At 45.6% G+C, this 19827-nt stretch overlaps 1 protein-coding gene across 2 annotated transcripts; it reads right to left on the reverse strand.

Annotated features, from left to right (window-relative positions):
* Positions 1-1881: 1881 nt before the first annotated feature.
* Positions 1882-13675, reverse strand: SSTR3 (somatostatin receptor 3). 2 transcript variants are annotated; one of them, XM_080971780.1, is made up of 3 exons: positions 12956-13675; positions 12786-12850; positions 1882-5461 (listed from the first exon to the last, which is right to left on the reverse strand). In XM_080971780.1, the coding sequence occupies exon 3, from the start codon at positions 5421-5423 to the stop codon at positions 4194-4196; it is 1230 nt and encodes a 409-aa protein (XP_080827906.1). In that variant the 5' UTR covers positions 5424-5461; positions 12786-12850; positions 12956-13675; the 3' UTR covers positions 1882-4193. The 2 variants fall into 2 exon arrangements, with proteins under 2 accessions (XP_080827906.1, XP_080827907.1); XM_080971781.1 differs by lacking the exons at positions 12786-12850; positions 12956-13675 and adding an exon at positions 11665-11805.
* Between the last annotated feature and the right edge of the window lie 6152 nt (positions 13676-19827).

Here is a 19827-nt window from a genome sequence, read left to right on the forward strand (position 1 = left end):
GACTACATCTCCCATAACCTATCCATGCTGGTTGCAGCTGATGGGAATTGGAGTCCATTACAAGGCTCCAGAACCACTCAAAAAGATTTGTGCCAACAAGATGGCATTTTAAAGCCCAAAGTAATACTGTAGGCAATACTTGGATAGTATACTGACTGAATGTATGCATGTACACTCAGAAGTAAATCCCACTGAGTTCAGTGGAACATATTGCAATATAAATGAGCAAAAGCTCATTTTCTCAAACTCTCTCTATCAGCTGCCTGGTACTAGGCTGTCCGATCCCTCAATGACATCACAGCAGCAAAGCCAATTGTAGCTTCGAGGGTCAGTAACACCGACACTGACTTCAGTCATAGGTACATGCTAAAATCTATCCCTTTTATAGCTCTCTATAGACTTTGCTACAGGTTGTTAAGGAGTAATACCTCAGCTTTAAGTCATTTAAGGTGTTGATAGCTTGAAATGTGCTCACTCATCTCCTTTTAACACATCAGCTCTGACTCAAATATAAGAAAAACTGCACAAACGCTAACATAGTTTCTCACAGTTTCACCTGGGCTGTTCCCAAATGGGGCATTTTTGGGGGAAAAAAATGTAGTATTGAAGAGCAGGGTTTCTCTGTGCACCCCTGCCCACCCATCCATTTCCCTCTCAGCATGTCAAAACCCTTTCCTTCCTGTTCTTTCCTTCTCTTTTGTCCCCCCTCCCTACCCGCCTCTTTCTGTTTCCGAAAGCTCCCTCTGGAGGATAGTGCCCAAGATCACACACAGGACTCCAGATTGAAGTTGGTCTGTGTATCTTAGCAACGGCCGTGTATCAGAAAGTTCAAGGCGTGGGGGTGAGGGAAAGTCATATACCAGCACTTGTGGAAGCAGAATAAACCTGAAGGAAACATACTTGGGCCCACTTGTTCTCCCATCCACCCACCCACTCTCATTCCTCATTGAACACGCTCCCAAACATGGCTGTTTTCAAATAAATGCACTTGTTGAAGCCGCTTGGCGAAGAGGAGAAGGGTTGACACCAGATATTGCCTAGCACCAACATGGAAACTAATTTCAAGGATTCCTACTCAAGCAAAGAAGAAGAAGAAAGCCTGGCTGCAAGAAATTAAAAGAGGCTGAAAGGAATGTTGATGACAAATGGTGAGGTCTTGGAAGCGTTGAAGTGTGCGTGTCTTCACAAAGCTCTCTTAATCTGTTCGGGTTTTTTGCTGACTGCCATTTAGCTTTCAAAGGCCGCTACTTGGGGAGGGAGAAGATGGCAATGTGAGCATCAGAACACCAGGAGAGCTCTTCTGGATCAGGTCAAAGCCCCATCTAGCCCCATCTTCACAATGGTCAACCAGATGCCTCAGGGAGAAGCCAGGGAGAAGGACCAGGTGTAAGAAGGACTTTCCCTGCTTGTGATTCTCAGGAACTGGTATACAGAGGCAATGGAGAGATCCTCTGGCAATGGAGCATTATGCAGCAATCATGGCTATGTTGTGAATACAGTGGTACCTCAGGTTAAGTACTTAATTCGTTCCGGAGGTCCGTACTTAACCTGAAACTGTTCTTAACCTGAAGCAGCACTTTAGCTAATGGGGCCTCCTGCTGCCACCGCGCCACCGGAGCACAATTTCTGTTCTCATCCTGAAGCAAAGTTCTTAACCTGAAGCACTATTTCTGGGTTAGCGGAGTCTGTAACCTGAAGCATATGTAACCTGAAGCGTATGTAACCTGAGGTACCACTGTATTCCCAAAACATTTCTTCTCCTCTGCGCCCTTTCACACCGAGAAACCACCACAGATCCTAAAGTTAGGGACAACACATTTAGGAGAATTCCAACAGTTTTGTAAACATAAAAGGCAGCAATGAGAAATGGAGGCCAATACCTCTGGAGGGAAAAAGTTTATTGTATTTGCTTCCTGAGGAAGTGGTTACTTGTCAGAAAGGGTAGGTATAAGTGGCAGCATTTCATAAAAACAAACTCTTTTTTCCTGCCACCTTCCCTGCTCACCCACAAGGGCACATCACAAACAAGACCCCTTCCACTGAACGGAAGGCTGTGCTTCATAACCTCTCCATATGTTACAGAGCAAAGCTGCAGCGAGAATAATCACAATTCTAGTCTTTTTTTTTTTTTTTTTAAGAGAGCATTTCAGAGCATTCATTGCACTTCACATACATTCCTTACAGGGGCGCAATCCCATAGGGACCGAGCCCTCCCCGCAATATTTTTGGGAGGGGGCCAGGGCTTCCCCCCATGTTCAAAATCAGTGGAGGAGGTCAAGCGTGGAGCCAAGCAGGGCACAGCTTTAGAGGCTGGCTCCTTCTCCTCCTCCTCTGGTAGATGGGAAGGAGGGTTGAAGAGGAGGAGCCATTGAAGCTGTGCTGCCACCACATTCAACATTCTCCTTCAGAAGCCGGCACCTCTGGTTCCTTCAGTCAGTAATCCTTACAACAACCTTGGAAGGTAGGTTAGGATACCCGTGTGGCAGAATGGGGTGCCGAGATTGTTCTCAGTGTTCCAGTTGGTGGTATGGGGACAATACTAGCAGAGAGGAAATGAGATTTAAATCAGGGACTTCCTGGTCCATAACTCAGGCTGTAATCCTATGAATACTCTCTTGGGAGTAAGCTCCATTGAATATAGTGGGGTGTACTTCTCAGTAAATAGGTATACAATCACACTGCACTTCTTCGCCACTATATTGCACTGACTCTCCAAAGACTTAAGTCTTGTCCTACATTTTTGTCCAACAGACCTTGTTTTTCAGGTATACTGCCTATTTTCTGGGACGTTTCCTTAGTAATAACAGATACTTTTTTTAAAAAGAGATTCTGGAATGGCTTTTAAAGCATTTTGTTAGTAAAATGCCCCTGTTAGTAAAGGACCCCTGTATGGTTAAGTCCAGTCAAAGGCGATTATGGGGTTGCAGTGCTCATCTTGCTTTCAGGCCAAGGGAGCCGGTGTTTGTCCACAGACAGCTTTCTGGGTCATGTGGCCAGCATGACTAAACCACTTCTGGCACAATGGAGCACTGTGATGGAAACCAGAGCACACAGAAATGCTGTTTACCTTCCTGCCGCAGTGGTACCTATTTATCTACTTGCACTGGTGTGCTTTTGAACTGCTAGGTTGGCAGGAGCTGGAACAGAGCAATGGGAGCTCACCCCATTGTGTGGATTCGAACCGCCAACCTTTCGATCAGCAGGCCCAAGAGGCTCAGTGGTTTAGACCACAGTGCCACCTGCTCCCATCATTTTGTTAGTGGGAGCACATGGGAAAGTGCCTTATACTGAGTCAGACCATGAGGTCCATCTCGATCAGTACCTGCCCTGATTGCCAGCAGCTCCCCAGGGTTTCAGGCATGTGACATTCCCAGCCCTGCCTGGAAGATGCTACAAACTGAACCCGGGACCTTCTGTATGAAAATAAAATGCTAAGATCCTTCTCCAGATATTCCTTTTTCTCCAATTTCCATGTGCATAAGTTTCTTTTCTTTCTGCTTTCCCATGTCCATTGAATCAGAACAGTAATAAACATTACCAAATGGGGTTGAGTCATAGCTATTCTCTAAGCCGGGATAGCCAATGTGGTGTCCTCCAGAGGTCACTGGACTACAACTCCCATGATTCCTAATCATTGTCCATGCTGGCTGGAGCTGATGGGAGTTTGGATCCAGCCACATCTGTAGGGCAGCAGGTTGGCTGCTCCTGCTCCAAGAAGTCCGATCAGAGTTGGGGTGAGATTAAAGTCCTATTTTAAGTAAATTGTTATGGTGGGCCGAGTTATTAATGCAGGGTATATTAGCACAGAACACCACACAGCGATGTGCAATAATGCATGGATGGAGGTGGGATTGCTTCTTGGCAGAAATCCTTGGTCTGAGAATCATAAACATGAGAATCCCTGTTTTCAGCTGTAAGATGTTGGAGAGGACACAGACTCTCTTGACCTTACTCAGCTGACCAGTCATGTCAGCCAAGGAAATACACTTCTTCCAAACCAAATCCCGGAAGCCTTTGTTCTACCCGCCACTCTGGTTGTTAGGCCTTGCTTTACTGTTTGAAAGCGGATATTTATCTGCCCACATCCCTCTCAGGCTTTCTGTTTTTTAGGAATCCCTTGCATTATGAATGATCCTTCCGTTTGTTATTCCAAATGAGTCACTGCCTGGGTGTTTCAGAGAGAAGAAGAGTCGCTATAAGTAGCTAATGTTCATAACACTAGGCTTCTCAGAGATCCCAGGCTCCTCTGGCAGTGGCTTCTGTTCACTGCTCCCCCCTGCCCCACTGATGGGGGCGCACTCTTGCATGCCATTGCCGTTTTGGGTAATCTTGCTGACTTCACTTGCTTCTGCCTCCATTTCATCGTCTTCCTCTTCCTCTTCCTCCATCTTACCACCTGTGGTTGCTGCTGCTGCGATTTCTTGGTTTTGCACTCGGCGGGAGGGTCTGAGAAGAGCCCTGCGGAAACCCTGCTTGAAGCGGTACGAGAGGAAGCCATAGATTATGGGGTTGGCACAGCTGTTAGCATAGGGCAAGACCACAACAAGGAAGTAGATGCCAAAGAGAGATGGCTCCTCAGGCAAAGTCCAGATGACGTTGATGATGTTGAGCACATAGAAAGGTAGCCAGCAGAGGACAAAGACCGCGACGACGGCAACCACCATGCGCGTGACTCTCCGCTCGGAGCGCTTGCGCTTGGCCGTCAGCGCTCTCACCTTTCTGCCTGACGACCGAACCTTGACAACAATAAGCAGGTAACATAGGCAGATGACCAGCAGAGGCCCAAAGAAGCCAAGAGTGGCTGTGTAGACAATGAAACCTGCTTTCCAAACTGAAGCCGGCTCAGGCCACTGGATGTGGCATGTGCTCATGCCCGGGGGGACATCTGAAAACACGACCACAGGCAGCACCACCACGGAAGAGAGCACCCAAACAGTGGCACTGACTGCCTTGGCCACACGTGCCGTCCGCCATTTTGACGATTTCACTGGGTGCACTACCGCCAGATAGCGGTCCACACTCATCACGGTCAGGCAGAAAATACTAGTGAACTGGTTTATAGCATCCACGGCCATCACTAGCCGGCACATGAAGGAGCCGAAAGGCCAATAGGATAAGGCATTTTGTGCAGCCAAGAAGGGCAGGCCGAACATGAAGAGCTCATCAGCCAGCGCCAAGTTGAAGATGTAGACGTTGGTCACTGATTCGCTCACAGAATGACACAAAACCACATAGATGACCAGGGAGTTTCCAGCTAGTCCCACCACGCAGACGATGAGGTAAACCAGAGGGATGAGGACACCGCTGACATCCAGGCCAAGCCTGGAAGCTTGGGATAGGTTCCCAGAAACAGGGGCTGCCCAGCTGGCTGTTGAATTCTCTTCCCAGGAAGCCAGTGTGGTGGTGAAGTTGAAATTGTCCATGGCAGAAGAGTGAGGTGATTGGATCAGTCGGAAGGGGTCTGCATTTGGGAAGAACAGGGAGGGGGGAGAGAGAGAGCTTATAATGCATCTTATAGCAAACTAAAGGTAGCACCAGAGAGAGAAATGGGGGGAAAGTCCACTTTACAAACTCCATTCATTTTGCCGGGGCATGAAGAGGAGCACAGAACTTAATGGAGATTCCAGATTTTACAGCTGAGTGGCTTGTGCTCCTCTTGTACAGAAAGGTGCACAAAGAAGTCCCCATTGATTTTGATTGTCAGCAGACTGTAAACTTCTAGCTTTCAGTTTTCTGCTTCTTACATAGACTTAACTTTGGCTGGATCATGCCTAAAGTGTCTTACGAGGGACTCAAATGCCTCCTATCTGAGTGCATGCCAAAGCTTTGTCTTTCAGTGTTTAGATCTATATCACCTAAACCAATAAAAATAATATTTTAAAGAAAATTCTGCCTTCAAACATAAACCCTTTAAAAAAGATTTGTGCAAACAAACCAAAGCTATCACCCAAGGGGGGGAGCATTGAGGGTTTGTTTTCTGTGTTGTGTTTTTTCAATCTAGCAGCATATAAATTTTATGAGATAAATGAATAAAACAAATAGTTTTTCTGGAGACTAGTGTTAAGCAGTTGCACTATGGCCTCAAGTGGCCTGCTGCCAAGTATCAGTGCCCCAGTACTTGTTGCCATTTCTGCATTGCCTCAAAGGTTGACAATGGCAGGAGGGAAGAGATTTGACCCAGGGGCTGCTAGCTTGTGCCCCCAGTTCTCCAGTCATGGCATGGCCGAGAACTAAAACTAGCAGGGAAATTTCCAAGGATGGGAAAGGAAATGGAAGCATGCAGTGTCCATAAGGCTGCTCAGAAAAGTGAGAGCATCTCCATCTTCACTGTCTAGTTGGTTCTTAGGAATGATTGGGCCATTGGACAGTTATAGAAAATGGGAGAGATCTAAAAACTGATGAATTGGTCAGATTAAGTTACTGACCACCCATATTGTATACAAAGTGGTGCATTCTACAAATGGCTCAGACTCAAATGCATATTTTGCTTCAGTTAATTTTAAAAATACTAATTATTATTATTATTAAATTAAATTAAATTTTTACACCGCCCTTCACCCGGAGATCTCAGGGTAGTCCACAAGAAACAAATACAGGATAAAAGCACAAATAAATAGAACAAAAACATAATGAAAAAAATAACCCCCCTGTCCCAAAACATATCTAAAAGGCTATAGAATATTAAACAGCCCAAGGTCTGGGTGAAGAGGAACATTTTCACCTGGGGACTAAAGATGTCTAAAGAAGGAGTGATATGAACCCCTCTGGGGAGAGAACTCCATACTTGACTTGTCAAAGATTCTTACTGAAAATGTGAACCCAAATCGAAAGCTGCAAATACCTTAAGGAGGAGATCTTGAAGAACTGGTCTCTGAATGGAGGAAGCCCTTTCAGCTGGACATGCATTTGCTGTTACTGTATTCTCACTGAACAATCTATTGCTAGGTCATTTAACCTGCACCTTTTAGCCTGTTACTATGACACCCTGGCACATGGCTGGATTAATCATTATGCTCACTATATCATACAATAAAGGCCCCTGTTAAGCTAAGTCTCTGTTGCACTGTAATCATCCAAGGAACATCTATAGGTAGACTATAGTTGTCCACTATGCAGTTGTCCTCAGGCCTCATTTAAAACTTTTGTCAACTTTAGAAATGTGATGGTTGTTCCTATGCAGAGGAGCATCAACCATGTTTCTTGCTGAACCCTTGGGAAATCTTTGTCTCCGTGACAGGAAAAGGGGAAGGACAGCTGATTGACCTATCAGGCTTTTGCATGAAAAATGGCACTCATATGCTTACAGAAAATCCTGAAGATGCTTGTATTGCAATGTTAAATTTCTGCTGGGGTTTTCTCCCCAAAGAGTTCTTGCTCCAAACTTAAGTCTTGGCTTCTGGGATTCAACAATAGGTAGAGGCAACCCAATACATTTTGCTGCCTCCAAAGTCAAGGTGTATATTACCCAAAGCTGGTCAAGATATTTGGGTATCTAAGACAGAAAATTCCACAAATGCCTCTACCATCCATAAATCAACTAACCATTTGCTATGCTTTCATGTCACTCAAAACCAGCTGCTTTCCCATTCTGCCTAATGGGAGAGCCGGTCCTGGCAACAGGGAACCTTCCACAAACATCCTGTTAATAAGCACCAATCCCTCCTCTAAATGTGTTGACATATCATCCTTATGTCCTTAATGACATTTCTGCATCCAGTGCTCCAATGAAACAAACCACCAGGCCTTCTGCCTGAATTTCTACAATTATATTACTTGGATGGAAGTGCTGCAGATCCAGGAGATGAATTGTTTTGAGAGAATAAATTGAATCAAGTAAAGCCGAGAATCCAGAAATATAATACTTCCCTGTACCAGAGACCCTTTATGAGACCCTTCATTATTCAAACTTTGGGCATTCAAAACCCCTTATTATTATCTGAATTTGCCACAGGGCTCTCAAGTACTCCTGTGTCAGTTTCACCCTCCATTAAGAGCTCTGCCACCTTCCCCAGACGCCTGATTACACCTCCCAGGTCATTTGAATAAATGATTGTAATACACAGTGAAATCACTAATTTTCCAATGAAGTCCCGTCGTCAGTCTCTTGATACTATGTTAGACAAAGCCCAGAACTCATTGTTTAATGAGAGGGAGGACTAATGAGCCCTTTTCTGCTTCTAATTCCCCTTGTTATCCTTATGATTATTTTCTTTCTGCTGTTTTCACCCAACCAAAGACATATGCTTGCAGGCATGGGTAGTGCCAGAGGATGGGAAGCCAAAGCTGTTGCCATGAGACGGCCTGGGGTGGGCAGAGAGCTTCACTGCAGAGGTGAGAATTAGCTTGGGCAAAACGAGATGCCTTGTGGTCCTGGTTACCCCTTTACATCTTCACTAGGTTTCCTTTTGCCTTCATTTGATGCCAGATCTGTATATAAAGCTCCAGAATGGCATTCTGTCATGAGTTATAATGGGAATGAAAATTGGGCAAATTTGGAATGGAAAGTGAGGGAGCTGCTTTAAACCAGGAATTGGGGAAAAGTTTTTTTCCAGGCCAAGAGCCACATTCCCTTCGGGGTGGGCTACATTTCAGTGGTGGGCAGGGCCAGGGGCAAAGTGGTCTTCACAAGGGTGCCAATTTGAATAAAATATTTTGGGTGGAAAGATGAGGACCTTCAGTCACTATAACTGCGGCACGCCCTACTGGGAAGAGTGGCCTCTGAGACCATATAACATCAATCCTGAAAGACCTTCATTGGCTCCCAGTACATTTCCAAGCACAATTCAAAGTGTTGGTGCTGACTTTTAAAGCCCTAAACAGCCTTGGCCCAGTATACCTGAAGGAGCGTCTCCAACCCCATTGTTCAGCCCGGACACTGAGGTCCACCGCTGAGGGTCTTCTGGCAGTTCCCTCATTGCGAGAAGTGAGGTTACAGGGAACCAGGCAGGGGGGCTTCTTGATAGTGGTGCCCGCCCTGTGGAACTCCTTCTGATCAGATGTTAAGGAAATAAACAACTATCTGACTTTTAGAAGACATCCAAAGATAGCCCTGTTTAGGGAAGTTTTTAATGTTCGATGTTTTATTGTGTTTTTAATATTCTGTTGGGAGCTGCCCAGAGTGGCTGGAGAAACCCAACCAGATGGGTGAGGTATAATTATTATTATTATTATTATTATTATTATTATTATTACTACTACTACTACTATTATTTATTGGAATCACTAGGTCTGAGCTGTTTGGGTTTCTCAGAATAAAGAGTTAACTGTACTGACACTGTGTTTTTTATCGCTGACCCCTAGGCATGTCTCGCATGTCTCTGGCTCCTGACATCCACTATAGTACTTGCTACTTTAAGATGTAGTGATGGCTGCTGACATGGGCAGTTTTAAAGATTGAAAAGTCAAATTAGTGGGCAATAATCAGTGCTTTTTTGAGGGGGTGCAAAAAGGGTACACGGTACCGGCACCTCCCTTTTTTGTTGTTAAAAAGTGTGGCACTTACTGCAACAACTTCATGGTGATGAGTACCGGCACCTATTTTCCTAGGGAGGGGGAGCACTGGTGATAATGCTATCAATTGCTACTAGCCAGGATGAATATATACCACCTCCAGCATTAGAGAGAGTCTGCATATGAATTTCAGTTGCTGGGGACCACGAGCAGGAAAATGCTACTGAGCTCAGGTCTGCTTGTGGGTTTCCCAGGAAGTACCGTATTTTTCGCTCTATAGGATGCACCTTTTCCCCTCCAAAAATTAAGGGGAAATGTGTGTGCGTCCTATGGAGTGAATGCAGGCTCCTTGGCTTCAGCGATAGCAACGTGAAGCCTCTGAAGCGCAGAAGGAGTGCTCCCTCCGCACTTCGGAGGCTTCGCGTTGCTTTCACTGAAGCCTGGAGAGCGAGAGGGGTCAGTGTGCACTGACCCCTCTCGCTTTCCAGGCTTCAGGGATAGCCGCCTGAAGCCTTTGGAGCGCAGCGCGAGTTCCCGCTGCGCTCTGCAGGCTTCAGACTCCTTTTGCTGAAGCCAGGAGAGCAAGACTCTCCTGGCTTCAGCAGAGAGGGAGAGCTGCGCAGCGCCCCTTCAGCCAAGCGGGAGGAGAAATGGAAGGGGCTCTTTTTCTCCTGCCGCTTCGCTGAAGGGGTGCTGAGCAGAGAGGGGGAGAATTTTTTTTATTGTTCTCCGCCTCTAAAACAAGGTGCGTCCTATGGTCCGGTGCGTCCTATAGAACGAAAAATATGTATGTGGCTGGCCACTTTGAGAACGGTGATTGGACGGGAGATTGTTCTGATCTAGCAGGGCTCTTCATACACTGAACTGAAGGAGGAAAATTCCTTGTCCTTCTCTATACCAGCTGAACTGGAGGTAGCTACTGGTGAAACACGAGAAAGGCGACCTTTCTAGTTATGAGAGCAGTTCCACAGTCGCAGAAGTGGGGATGACCCTGAAATGCAGATAATGAAACCAGATTTCGAGGAGTGGATGTTGGGCTGGATCATGCAGATCTAGGAGCACATACCTAAAGAGACTTTCAGGAGTTCCAGGAACAGCCCTGGAAGTCCAGCTGGGAATGGGGGTGCTGTGGGGAAAGCTAAAGCAAGGAAGTAGGTGAAGAATAATGTGGACAGAAAGCTCACCCTGATATTTCATGATCTTCTAACCATTTTTTTAAAAAGTAATACAAAAACAAAGAAACCAGGCTAAATGAATTCTCCAGCTAGAGGTGAACGAAAGGTTCGCCAAATACATTTCTTTCGATAAATTTCTGGTATTTCCCCTCTCTTAACCCCAAAGGGCCACTTTGCAGAATTTTTCCGGAATATTTGCCACCATTCAGAAATTTTAGTTTTAGTTTAGCTTTTTTGTGGCAGCTGCCATCCCCGCAATCTGGCACAGCACCCTGGAATGATGCAAGGTCTGGGGCACTGAGGAAGATGCAAAATGGTGGCCAGGTGGGGAGGGAAACCAAGCAGGGGGCAGGGGAGAAGAAAGCTTACCCCATCCCTGGGAAACTGTTGGATAATCTTCCCCATCCTCCCATATGGAGAAATTTTGTGAAATGGTCTGTCTTTCCCAATTTCTCTTCCCACAAATTTGGTGCAGAATTTCCAGAGGCCATTTGCTCAAAGCTTGAGTCCGAATTTTGGTGCAACACAGTGTGAATAACTTGTTTTATGTGTTTCAGATAAGTGTCCCTGACATGATGTGGAAGTATGAAGCCAACCTTGGACGATTGGTCCAGCAATATGGCACTTAAATAAACAAATAAACCCACAAATGCATCCGTGTTTAGGAATTGCAAGCTAACAACGTGGTGAGAAGATGAGGAAGATGAGGGCTGGGTCCTGGTGGCATGGCGATGCTCCATCACTGGTGGGTGATCCTCACACAGCCATTACTCTAGACAGCCCCCCCCCTTACTGGAATAGATTGGACTAAATTGGGGGAGGGAGTTGAAGTTACCCCCTCAGAAAAAATACTATTGTTTGGGTGCTAGGAAAAGGCAAGATCCTACAAACAGAAGCACAGCCTCAAGGAAAGACATTTGGATCCCAATTCAGGAATTAGTAATGACTGTGCATTTTATTGTGCAAAAAAAGTCAGCCGATGAAAATTCCAAAATGATGCTGATGAGATATGTGTGTTAACTCACTAGTGCAGACTCACCTTTATTCTGTAAGGTCTTCGGGACAGTAAATTACATATGTGCAGTGTCTAATCCAAAAGAACCTCAGTCTTGTTTTGGCAATAGTTGCTTCAGATATGCGCATTCTTAAATTCCTCACATGTTCAGTTACTGGGCTCCATTTTGTGCATCGGTTCAACATGTCAATCAGCCTTTCGGAAATGAAAGCTCTCTTTATTATTTTGTCAATCTAGCAACGAAGAGGCTAGCAGGACAGGACAGGATCCTGCAAGTAAGAATGCCATGTCTCCTGAAAGGAGACCGTGTTGACTTTTACTTATAGGGAGAAATAGGTTTGTTCAAAATTGTCTTGCACTGAGGATGGGAGAGGGGATCACAAAGACTTCTACCTGCCTAGCAATCAGTTTGAGTTATTTTAAAAACCAACATGGCAAAACAACCTCCAAACAGAACCAAAGATTTCAAAAAGAGTCTTGTGTGCCTGCAGATGTAGAAACTTTTCTTATGAGGACCCCACCTAAAATGACCCATAGTTCAAATCTGCATGCTATCGTTACCACATCCAGAATTTCACGTGTGTGTGATTGTGTGTGTGTGTGTGTGTGTGTGTGTACTACTTGTTGCACATTTCCCTCTTAATGTTTACAGGAGTGTCAAGGAGCCCCAGTTCCAAGCAAACCCATGTCATGCCACTGAGTACAGGATGTCTCTTTCTGCTCCAAAAGATTTACAACCCAAGACTGCAATCTTCATCCCAATTACTCTGCAACAACTCCACAAAAGTTTGTTCTGGAGCAAACAGTTGCAGATTGCAAACGGCAACCAAAGTGTGAAATGGAAGACAACAGGTGGGTGCCCTGGACAGACCCAGCAGGAGAACACAAGCCAGTGAATCTGAAGATAAGCAGCTCTGCCGTCCAGCCTGTTAGACCCTGTCGCTTGTCTTCCCTTCCTACTTGGACTCAATAGACAAATATTTTTTAAAACCTGCATATCCCCAGGAGATCTGGGGCGGGGGGGGGGGAGGGGTGAAACACAGCAGGGAGCTTCAATGATACAGGTGTCCAAAGAAAACTTTTGCATGCAACAGAATTTGGGGGATTATAAGCAGAAGCAGGAGGCAAGTTTGCCCAATACTCACGTAGCAAAAGAATGGATATCTGCCTTCACTCTCCAGGACGATGTTTAGTATTCTTGTTAATTCCTCTTGGGGAGGGGGAAAGACAAAAAATATTTCAATTCCCGAGTTGGTATAAATCCAGAATCCGTAATGCTTTTTAACATCTCTCCCCCCCCCTTCCTTTGAGATACCTGATTATCTCCCCTTCCTTCTGCTTCTGGTGTAGAGGTGGCATCCCTGCTCAGCCCCCTGCGCTCCTACATCTGCTTCCCTGCCGCTGCTGCTAATACTTTTGCACCTGGTCTCTCCAGGGCTGCTGCAGGTAAGAAGGCAGTCAGTCTTGCAGCGTTTCCTGAGTGGAGCCCAGCCGGACGGTCCCCCCGCCCCGCCAGCTCTCCTTCTGCTGAAGTGGGGGGGGGGGCGCTTGTTGTCTCTCGCAGGGTTAGGTAGATCAAGCGGTGTGTCAATTACTCCCGGGAACGGTGCCACCAGCCAATCGGAAGAGGTTCCGAGGGGAGCGACAGGGGAGGAGGTGTGGGGCGAGGATGAGAGAGGAAGAGAGAGAATGAATGGTTGAGAGAGAGAGATTGAGAGAGAGAGAGAATGAGGAAGGAATGAGGGGGAGTGACATAGTGATTATCATGGAGAGAAAGAGCATAAGGGGGGAGAGAGAGGGGGGGGAGGGAGGGAGGGAGAAAATGAGAGGGGAGAAAAAAGGGGGAAATGAGGGGGTGTGAGAACGCAGTTGTGACAGATGGTGACAGAGGAGAGTAAGCGCAGGAATGAGAGAGGGGAAACAGAGAGAGAGAGATGTGGGGAGAAAAGATCTCGCAGGCTCCTGGAGTGTAGTCGAAAGGGAGGCAGAGCTGAGCATTCGTGGAAATGCAGGATTTCATACACATCCCATCATTCTCCCTCTCTCTGGCTTCTTTGAAGTTTTGCAGACTTTTTTTTTTGGCTGGTATAGATGTTCACCTGCTCCGACATCGCTGCCTCCATAAACCATCTTCCCATGCTCGTTAATTCAGAAGTGTGGCTTGGCTTTTAATAATTTGGTGTTATGTAACTTGTTTATGAATGGCTGAGCCCGGGGCCATTTCTACAAGGGGCAGTTAAATTTAAACCCTTTGCATTTTTTGGCATTTCTGTGACTGGAATCTTTAGAAACTTGTTACTTGCTTGAACAGAAGTGTTCATAGAATCATAGAACTGTAGAGTCAGAAGGGACCCTGAGGATCATCTAGTCCACCTCCCTGCTGTGCAGGTATATGCAGCTGGCCCATATGGGGTTTGAACCCACGACCTTGGCATTATCAGCACCACACTTTAACCAGCTGAGCTAACTGCCCAGAGGAATCTGCCTTACACTGAGCCACCGAGCTCAGTAATGTCTACACTGGCTAGCAGTGGCTGCCCAGGGCTTCAGGAAACGTTCTCCCCCAGTCTTACCTCAAGATGCCAGGGACCTTCTGCATGCAAAACAGATGCTATGTCGATCTTCATAATAATATTTTAAAAATTAAAAATATGAATTAATATACATTTGATTTTTAAGATGCTCCCCAGACCTTTTCATTCCATAAGGATATACCATATTTTTCGCTCTATAAGACGCACCAGACCACAAGACGCACCTAGTTTTTGGAGGAGGAAAACAAGAAAAAAAATATTCTGAATCTCAGAAGCCAGAACAGCAAGAGGGATCGCTGCGCAGTGAAAGCAGCGATCCCTCTTGCTGTTCTGGCTTCTGGGATAGCTGCGCAGCCTGCATTCGCTTCATAAGACGCACACACATTTCCCCTTACTTTTTAGGAGGGAAAAAGTGAGTCTTATAGAGCAAAAAATATGGTACTTTCATTGCCTTGCTTGATCAGACCAAGTTCCATCTTGTCCAGCATTCTGTAGAATAGACCAACCAGATGCCACTGGAAATTCACAAGAACAGCATGGAGGTGATGGCCATCCGAAATCTTAGTTTCTTCATCTCTTCAACTGTTGCTCAACATCAATGTTGCTTTGGTGTGGCTAACAGCAATTGTTAAATCTGTTCTGCAAATCTACCTAATCTGCTTTGAAAGCCAGTGGAACTAATCTGGCAGTCCTCAAAACATCTTCTGGCAATGAATTCCACTGGTGAATTATATGTTGTGTTAAAATCCTGCATCCACACCATTCACAGGTGACCCATTCCAGATGAAGAGCCATTGGTGGCTGCCACCACCTCTCTCATAGTTTAACTTATTTCATAGTGATTTGAAGAAGCACTTTCTTTTGTCGGTCCTAAATCTTCCAACATTCAGCTTCAGAAACTTCTGCACAATTTTATATACCTTTCTCTTGTTCTCACATTTTTTCTACCCCCTCTCCTGTCCTTTTCCTCTTCCGCACTCTGAAGGTGTCCTCCTGATCCCTTCCCTGCCTCTTTCACTCAAGTGAGCTTGCTGAGTGCAATTATGAGACACATTCCCCCATCACTTAGCCGCTAGGAGCCTATTAAGCTGCCTCTTCTCGCCCTTCTAAGTGGAATTTTGAGGGCCAGGTTCAGATGCCTAGCTGGGGGTGCAGTTCCACATGAACAGTACGTTTTCTGCTTCTTTCTTCTTGTCTGGCCTCCATTGCCATCACATCTCAATACTTTTGCAATAGCACTTTGTTAGTTGGGTAAAACTAATAATGTCTCGTATTCTTAACAAGCTGGAGAGGATTATGCCATTCCTTTCCCCACTGAGAGACGGAAAATCACAGGAATGAAATGTAATGGGTCAAGAGCTGCTTTAGGTAGCACACAGCGCTGTCTTTGATGACTGTCCCCAAACTGCCATTAGTTCAGAATGCAGCATTAAATTTTGCCAATTTATATTGTTAGAGATTCCAAACTTCTGGCTGCAGCACCAGCTGGGCTTGGCAGCGAGAGCTGGGTGCAAAGGACGAGAGATCGCAGGAGATTTGGGGTGTTTGCAAACTGGGACTTAAAAACGGCAACCAGGTTGTTCAGATATTGCAATTGGGACAAGAGAGGGAGAAAAAATTGGGGAGCTAGGGAGGCGAGACTTCCCTGTGAGCAAAGGTTGTGGCATTTGGAACTTTTAGAGAAAAGGCAAGCATGACATGGAGAAAGTGGATAGAGGTCATGGAGATCCAAAGAAACAGAATGTTGGAAAGAGTTTGGACTTGATATCCCACTTTATCACTACCCGAAGGAGTCTCAAAGAGACTAACAATCTCCTTTCCCTTCCTCCCCCACAACAAACACTCTGTGAGGTGAGTGAGGCTGAGAGACTTCAGAGAAGTGTGACTAGCCCAAGCTCACCCAGCAGCTGCATGTGGAGGAGCGGGGAATCGAACCCGGTTCACCAGATTACGAGTCCACCGCTCTTAACCACAACACCACACTGGCTCTCAGATAGAGTCAGAACAGATAAAAGCACTTCTTCATGCAGCACCTAGTTAAACAATGGAACTTGCTCCCACAAATGGCAGTGGTGGCCACCAGCTTGGATGACTTTAAAAGAGGAATAGACAATTTGGGGAGGGTAAGGCTATCCATGGCTACTAGCCGTCATTCCGCCTCCACAGTCAGAGGCAATAATGCTTCTCAATGCCACTTGCTGGAGACTGCAGGAGGGGAGACTGCTGTTGGGTTTGGGTCCTGCGTGAGGATTTCCCACTGGTGGGCCAGTTTGGCAACAGGATGCTAGACTAAATGGGCCATTGACCCTGATCTAGCAGGTGCTAATGCAGGGGCTCAACCTTTTGAGACCTGCGAACTCCTTCCAAAACTGGAGAAACCTGCACACACACACACACACACACACACACACACACGGCAAGCAAGCACACACACACCACAACCTATTGTGCAATTGCTGTATTTCATATTTTAATTCTGGGTGTTTATATTTTAATGTTTCAATGAGATTGTCTCATTGTGTGCCTTAATTATGGATGCTCATAGTTTAATGTTCTGATGGGATGATTTCGTTGTGCATTTTAATTATGGATAGTTCCATTTTAATGTTTGTGTAACCAGAGGTGGATGAAGCCACTCGGGTGCCTGGGGTGGTTTGCCCAGGGGCAGGGCAAGCTGCCCATAGGGGCAGGGTGCACCACGGGGCCTCCAGAGTCTGCCTGCCTTCTCCCACTCAGCCACCCTACAGCAGGTGGAGGGGGGAGGCAGTGGGAGGCAGCGGACGGACTGTTTCGGGTGCGCTGCAGGCCCCGCGGTGAGTGCCGCCCGGCATTTTGTCACCCCTCTCAGTGGTGACACCCAGGGCAGCCCGCACCCCCTTCCTCTGCCCCTGTGTGTAACAGGTCCTTTATGTTTTGTAAACCGCTTAGAAGCCTATTCTCGAATCAAGTCCTTGATATAAATGAAATGAAATGCTTCTTTCAAGACTCCTTTCAGCTGGGGGAGGGGTTGGGGAAAGGATCCTATGGCTGCCAGGGAAGGTCTCTGCGGGTGCATGTCCACCTGTTGGCACAACACTGCTGATCCCTTTGCTAATGTCATCAGCTTTGGGGCTCCGTGGGATATTGCTAACTGACTTACCAGTAAGCATTTTGCTCTCAGTTTTGACTTGCATCCACCAGTGAACTGCTGAATTATTAGGGATTGCAATTTTTATTTCGTGTCATGGTTATTGCACTATTGTGCTTTGAGCACGACTGTATATGTAGCATATAAATAAACAGTCTATAACTATCTGGTACAGCATACTGCTCTCATAGTGACCAGCCAGAGGCCTGTGGGAAGCCAATAAGCAGAATCCATGAGCAATAATATTCTACCGCTGTTGCTCCCAAGCAGCTGGTATTTGGAGGCCTATTGCCTCCGATACTGGAGAGACTGGCTATCATGATTCACGACTAACAGCAGCCATTGATAGCTTTATCCTCCATTAATTTGTCTAATCACATTGTAAAGCCATCCAGTTTGGTGGCCATCAGCACTTCTTGCGAGAGGAAGTTTCGTAGTTTAATTATGTGTGAAGAAGTAATTCTTCTTGTCTGTCCCATAACTCCTAATATTCAACTTCACTGGAGAACCCTGGGGCTTAAGAATTATGCATTTTCTCCATTCTATGCAAAACTGTATACACTTTGATCGTATCATCATGTTGTGAACTGCCCTGAGATCTACGGATGAAGAGTGGTACATTGAATGGATGGATGGATGGGATGGATCACCCCCCTCTTGCCTTTTTTCTAAACTAAAAAGCACCTCATGTAACTTTTCCTTGGAAGGAGTTGCTCCATCCCCTTGATTGTTTTGGTTGTGAAACTTTTTACCTTCTACAATAGCCTTTTATTTTTTATTTTTTTATTTTTTGAGGACAACAACCACAGTTTTCCTCTTGTGGCCACCCTACAAATTTGTAAAAAAGCAGGAGTGGGAAGTATCCAGTCTACAGGCTGAATTTGGCCCACCAGGCCATTTCCCTTAAACCACACCCTCTTTCCCCATACCTGTCATTATGTGACATATGGTGCAGGGCAGGTACTGATGTGGCTGCAAAGGAACAATTTGGATTTTAAAGCCAGCTCCCAATCATTCATCTGCTGGAAAAAGCACACTCTGCCCTGCTCATCAGCTAATGGGCTGGCGGAGTGAACCTTGCTTCAATAGCATGAAGCAGCTTGCATCGAAACTACTGCTAAAATGACGGGCGAATTCTTAATATTAGCAATGTTTTCAATGCAATTTTTCAGCCAAGTCACAGTTCAAAACTGCAGGTCAGTTTCCAGGTTCTGGTGGCCTCTCCCACTGAAAGATTTCCAACTTCTTCCTAATCATAAGCTCCTTCTGAGGAAAACATCCTGGGCTATTAGTCTCTAATCTGCTTAACAAATGTAAATTGCCAAGGCACTGTAACAGGACTGTTGGTAGACAATATTCATTATTGTTATTGGAAGAGCTTCACTCAATGCTACCACTTTGCTTCTGGACACAATTTAAAGTGCTAGGGCAGACCTCTAAAGCCTTATAACATTGGTGGCCAGGGAGCTGAAGGACCACTGATCAGATTATTAAGAACTTCATATGAAGCCCTGCTAAGGAAGCTCCTGTTTTCTGAAGTTAGGTGTGTAGGAAGCTGTGACAGGGCCTTTTGGGTTGTGGTGCCTCTTCTAATGGCATGTCCTCTCACTGTCCATTCTCACACCCAGGTATATGTCACATTACTATGTTATAGTACACAGAGAAGTTTGTTGTTGGGGGAGAACATATAAACAATGATCATAGGAATTCATTTTTGTTTTTGCTGCTTTTAAAAATTGGATTTGCTGCTGCTATTTTCACTTCAGTTTCTATTTTTGAGATGCATTTCTGTTGCTGCTAATTTACATTGTGAGCACCTAGGAAACCAAAGTTTCATGGTGCACTATTTTATTTTATTTTAGAAATAAAGAATAGGTAATATGCGGTTCTTTTCAATATCAACAGGAACTGCTTTCTTCTGAGCCAGACTGCTGGTCCATCCATCTCAGTACTGTCTTGTGCTTTTTACAAAATTGCATTTTATGTATATTGTAAGCCGCTTTGAAAATTTCAATTAAGGTGGGGGCATAAATGCTCCAAATAAGCAAATGAAACATATTGGCTGGCAGCCATTCCCCAAGGCTTCAAGCAGTGTGGTTTCCCCAACCCTACCTGGAAATACCTGAATTTGAACTGGTGGGGTCATTTGCAGACAAAGCATGTCCCCCACTCCTGCATTACAGGCATTCTCTTATGGGGTTGTGGAGTTCACAGCAACCACAGCACCATCTTATTGAATGCATTTATTTTTATTGGCTACAGCTGATTCACAGCTAGTAATGCCAGAGAACTGGCTTTAAGCCCATTGCTCCTGTTAATCTTCAAAATAAAATGTGTGGTAGAGATCCCTTGCACAGAATTATCGAGAGCTAGAAGCTGCTTTTCATCTACAGCTCTTCTCTCCCAGTGTGCGTGTGGTTCTCCTCAGTCATTTCTGTTGCTCTGAACCTTGTTATCAATGAGTAAAAAAATCTCACGGGGTAGCAAATGGGACACAAAGCAAGAGGGACTCCTGGAAAAAAAATA

Source organism: Podarcis pityusensis, assembly GCF_964106645.2.
Source record: "Podarcis pityusensis genome assembly, chromosome: 10".
NCBI lineage: Eukaryota > Metazoa > Chordata > Lepidosauria > Squamata > Lacertidae > Podarcis > Podarcis pityusensis.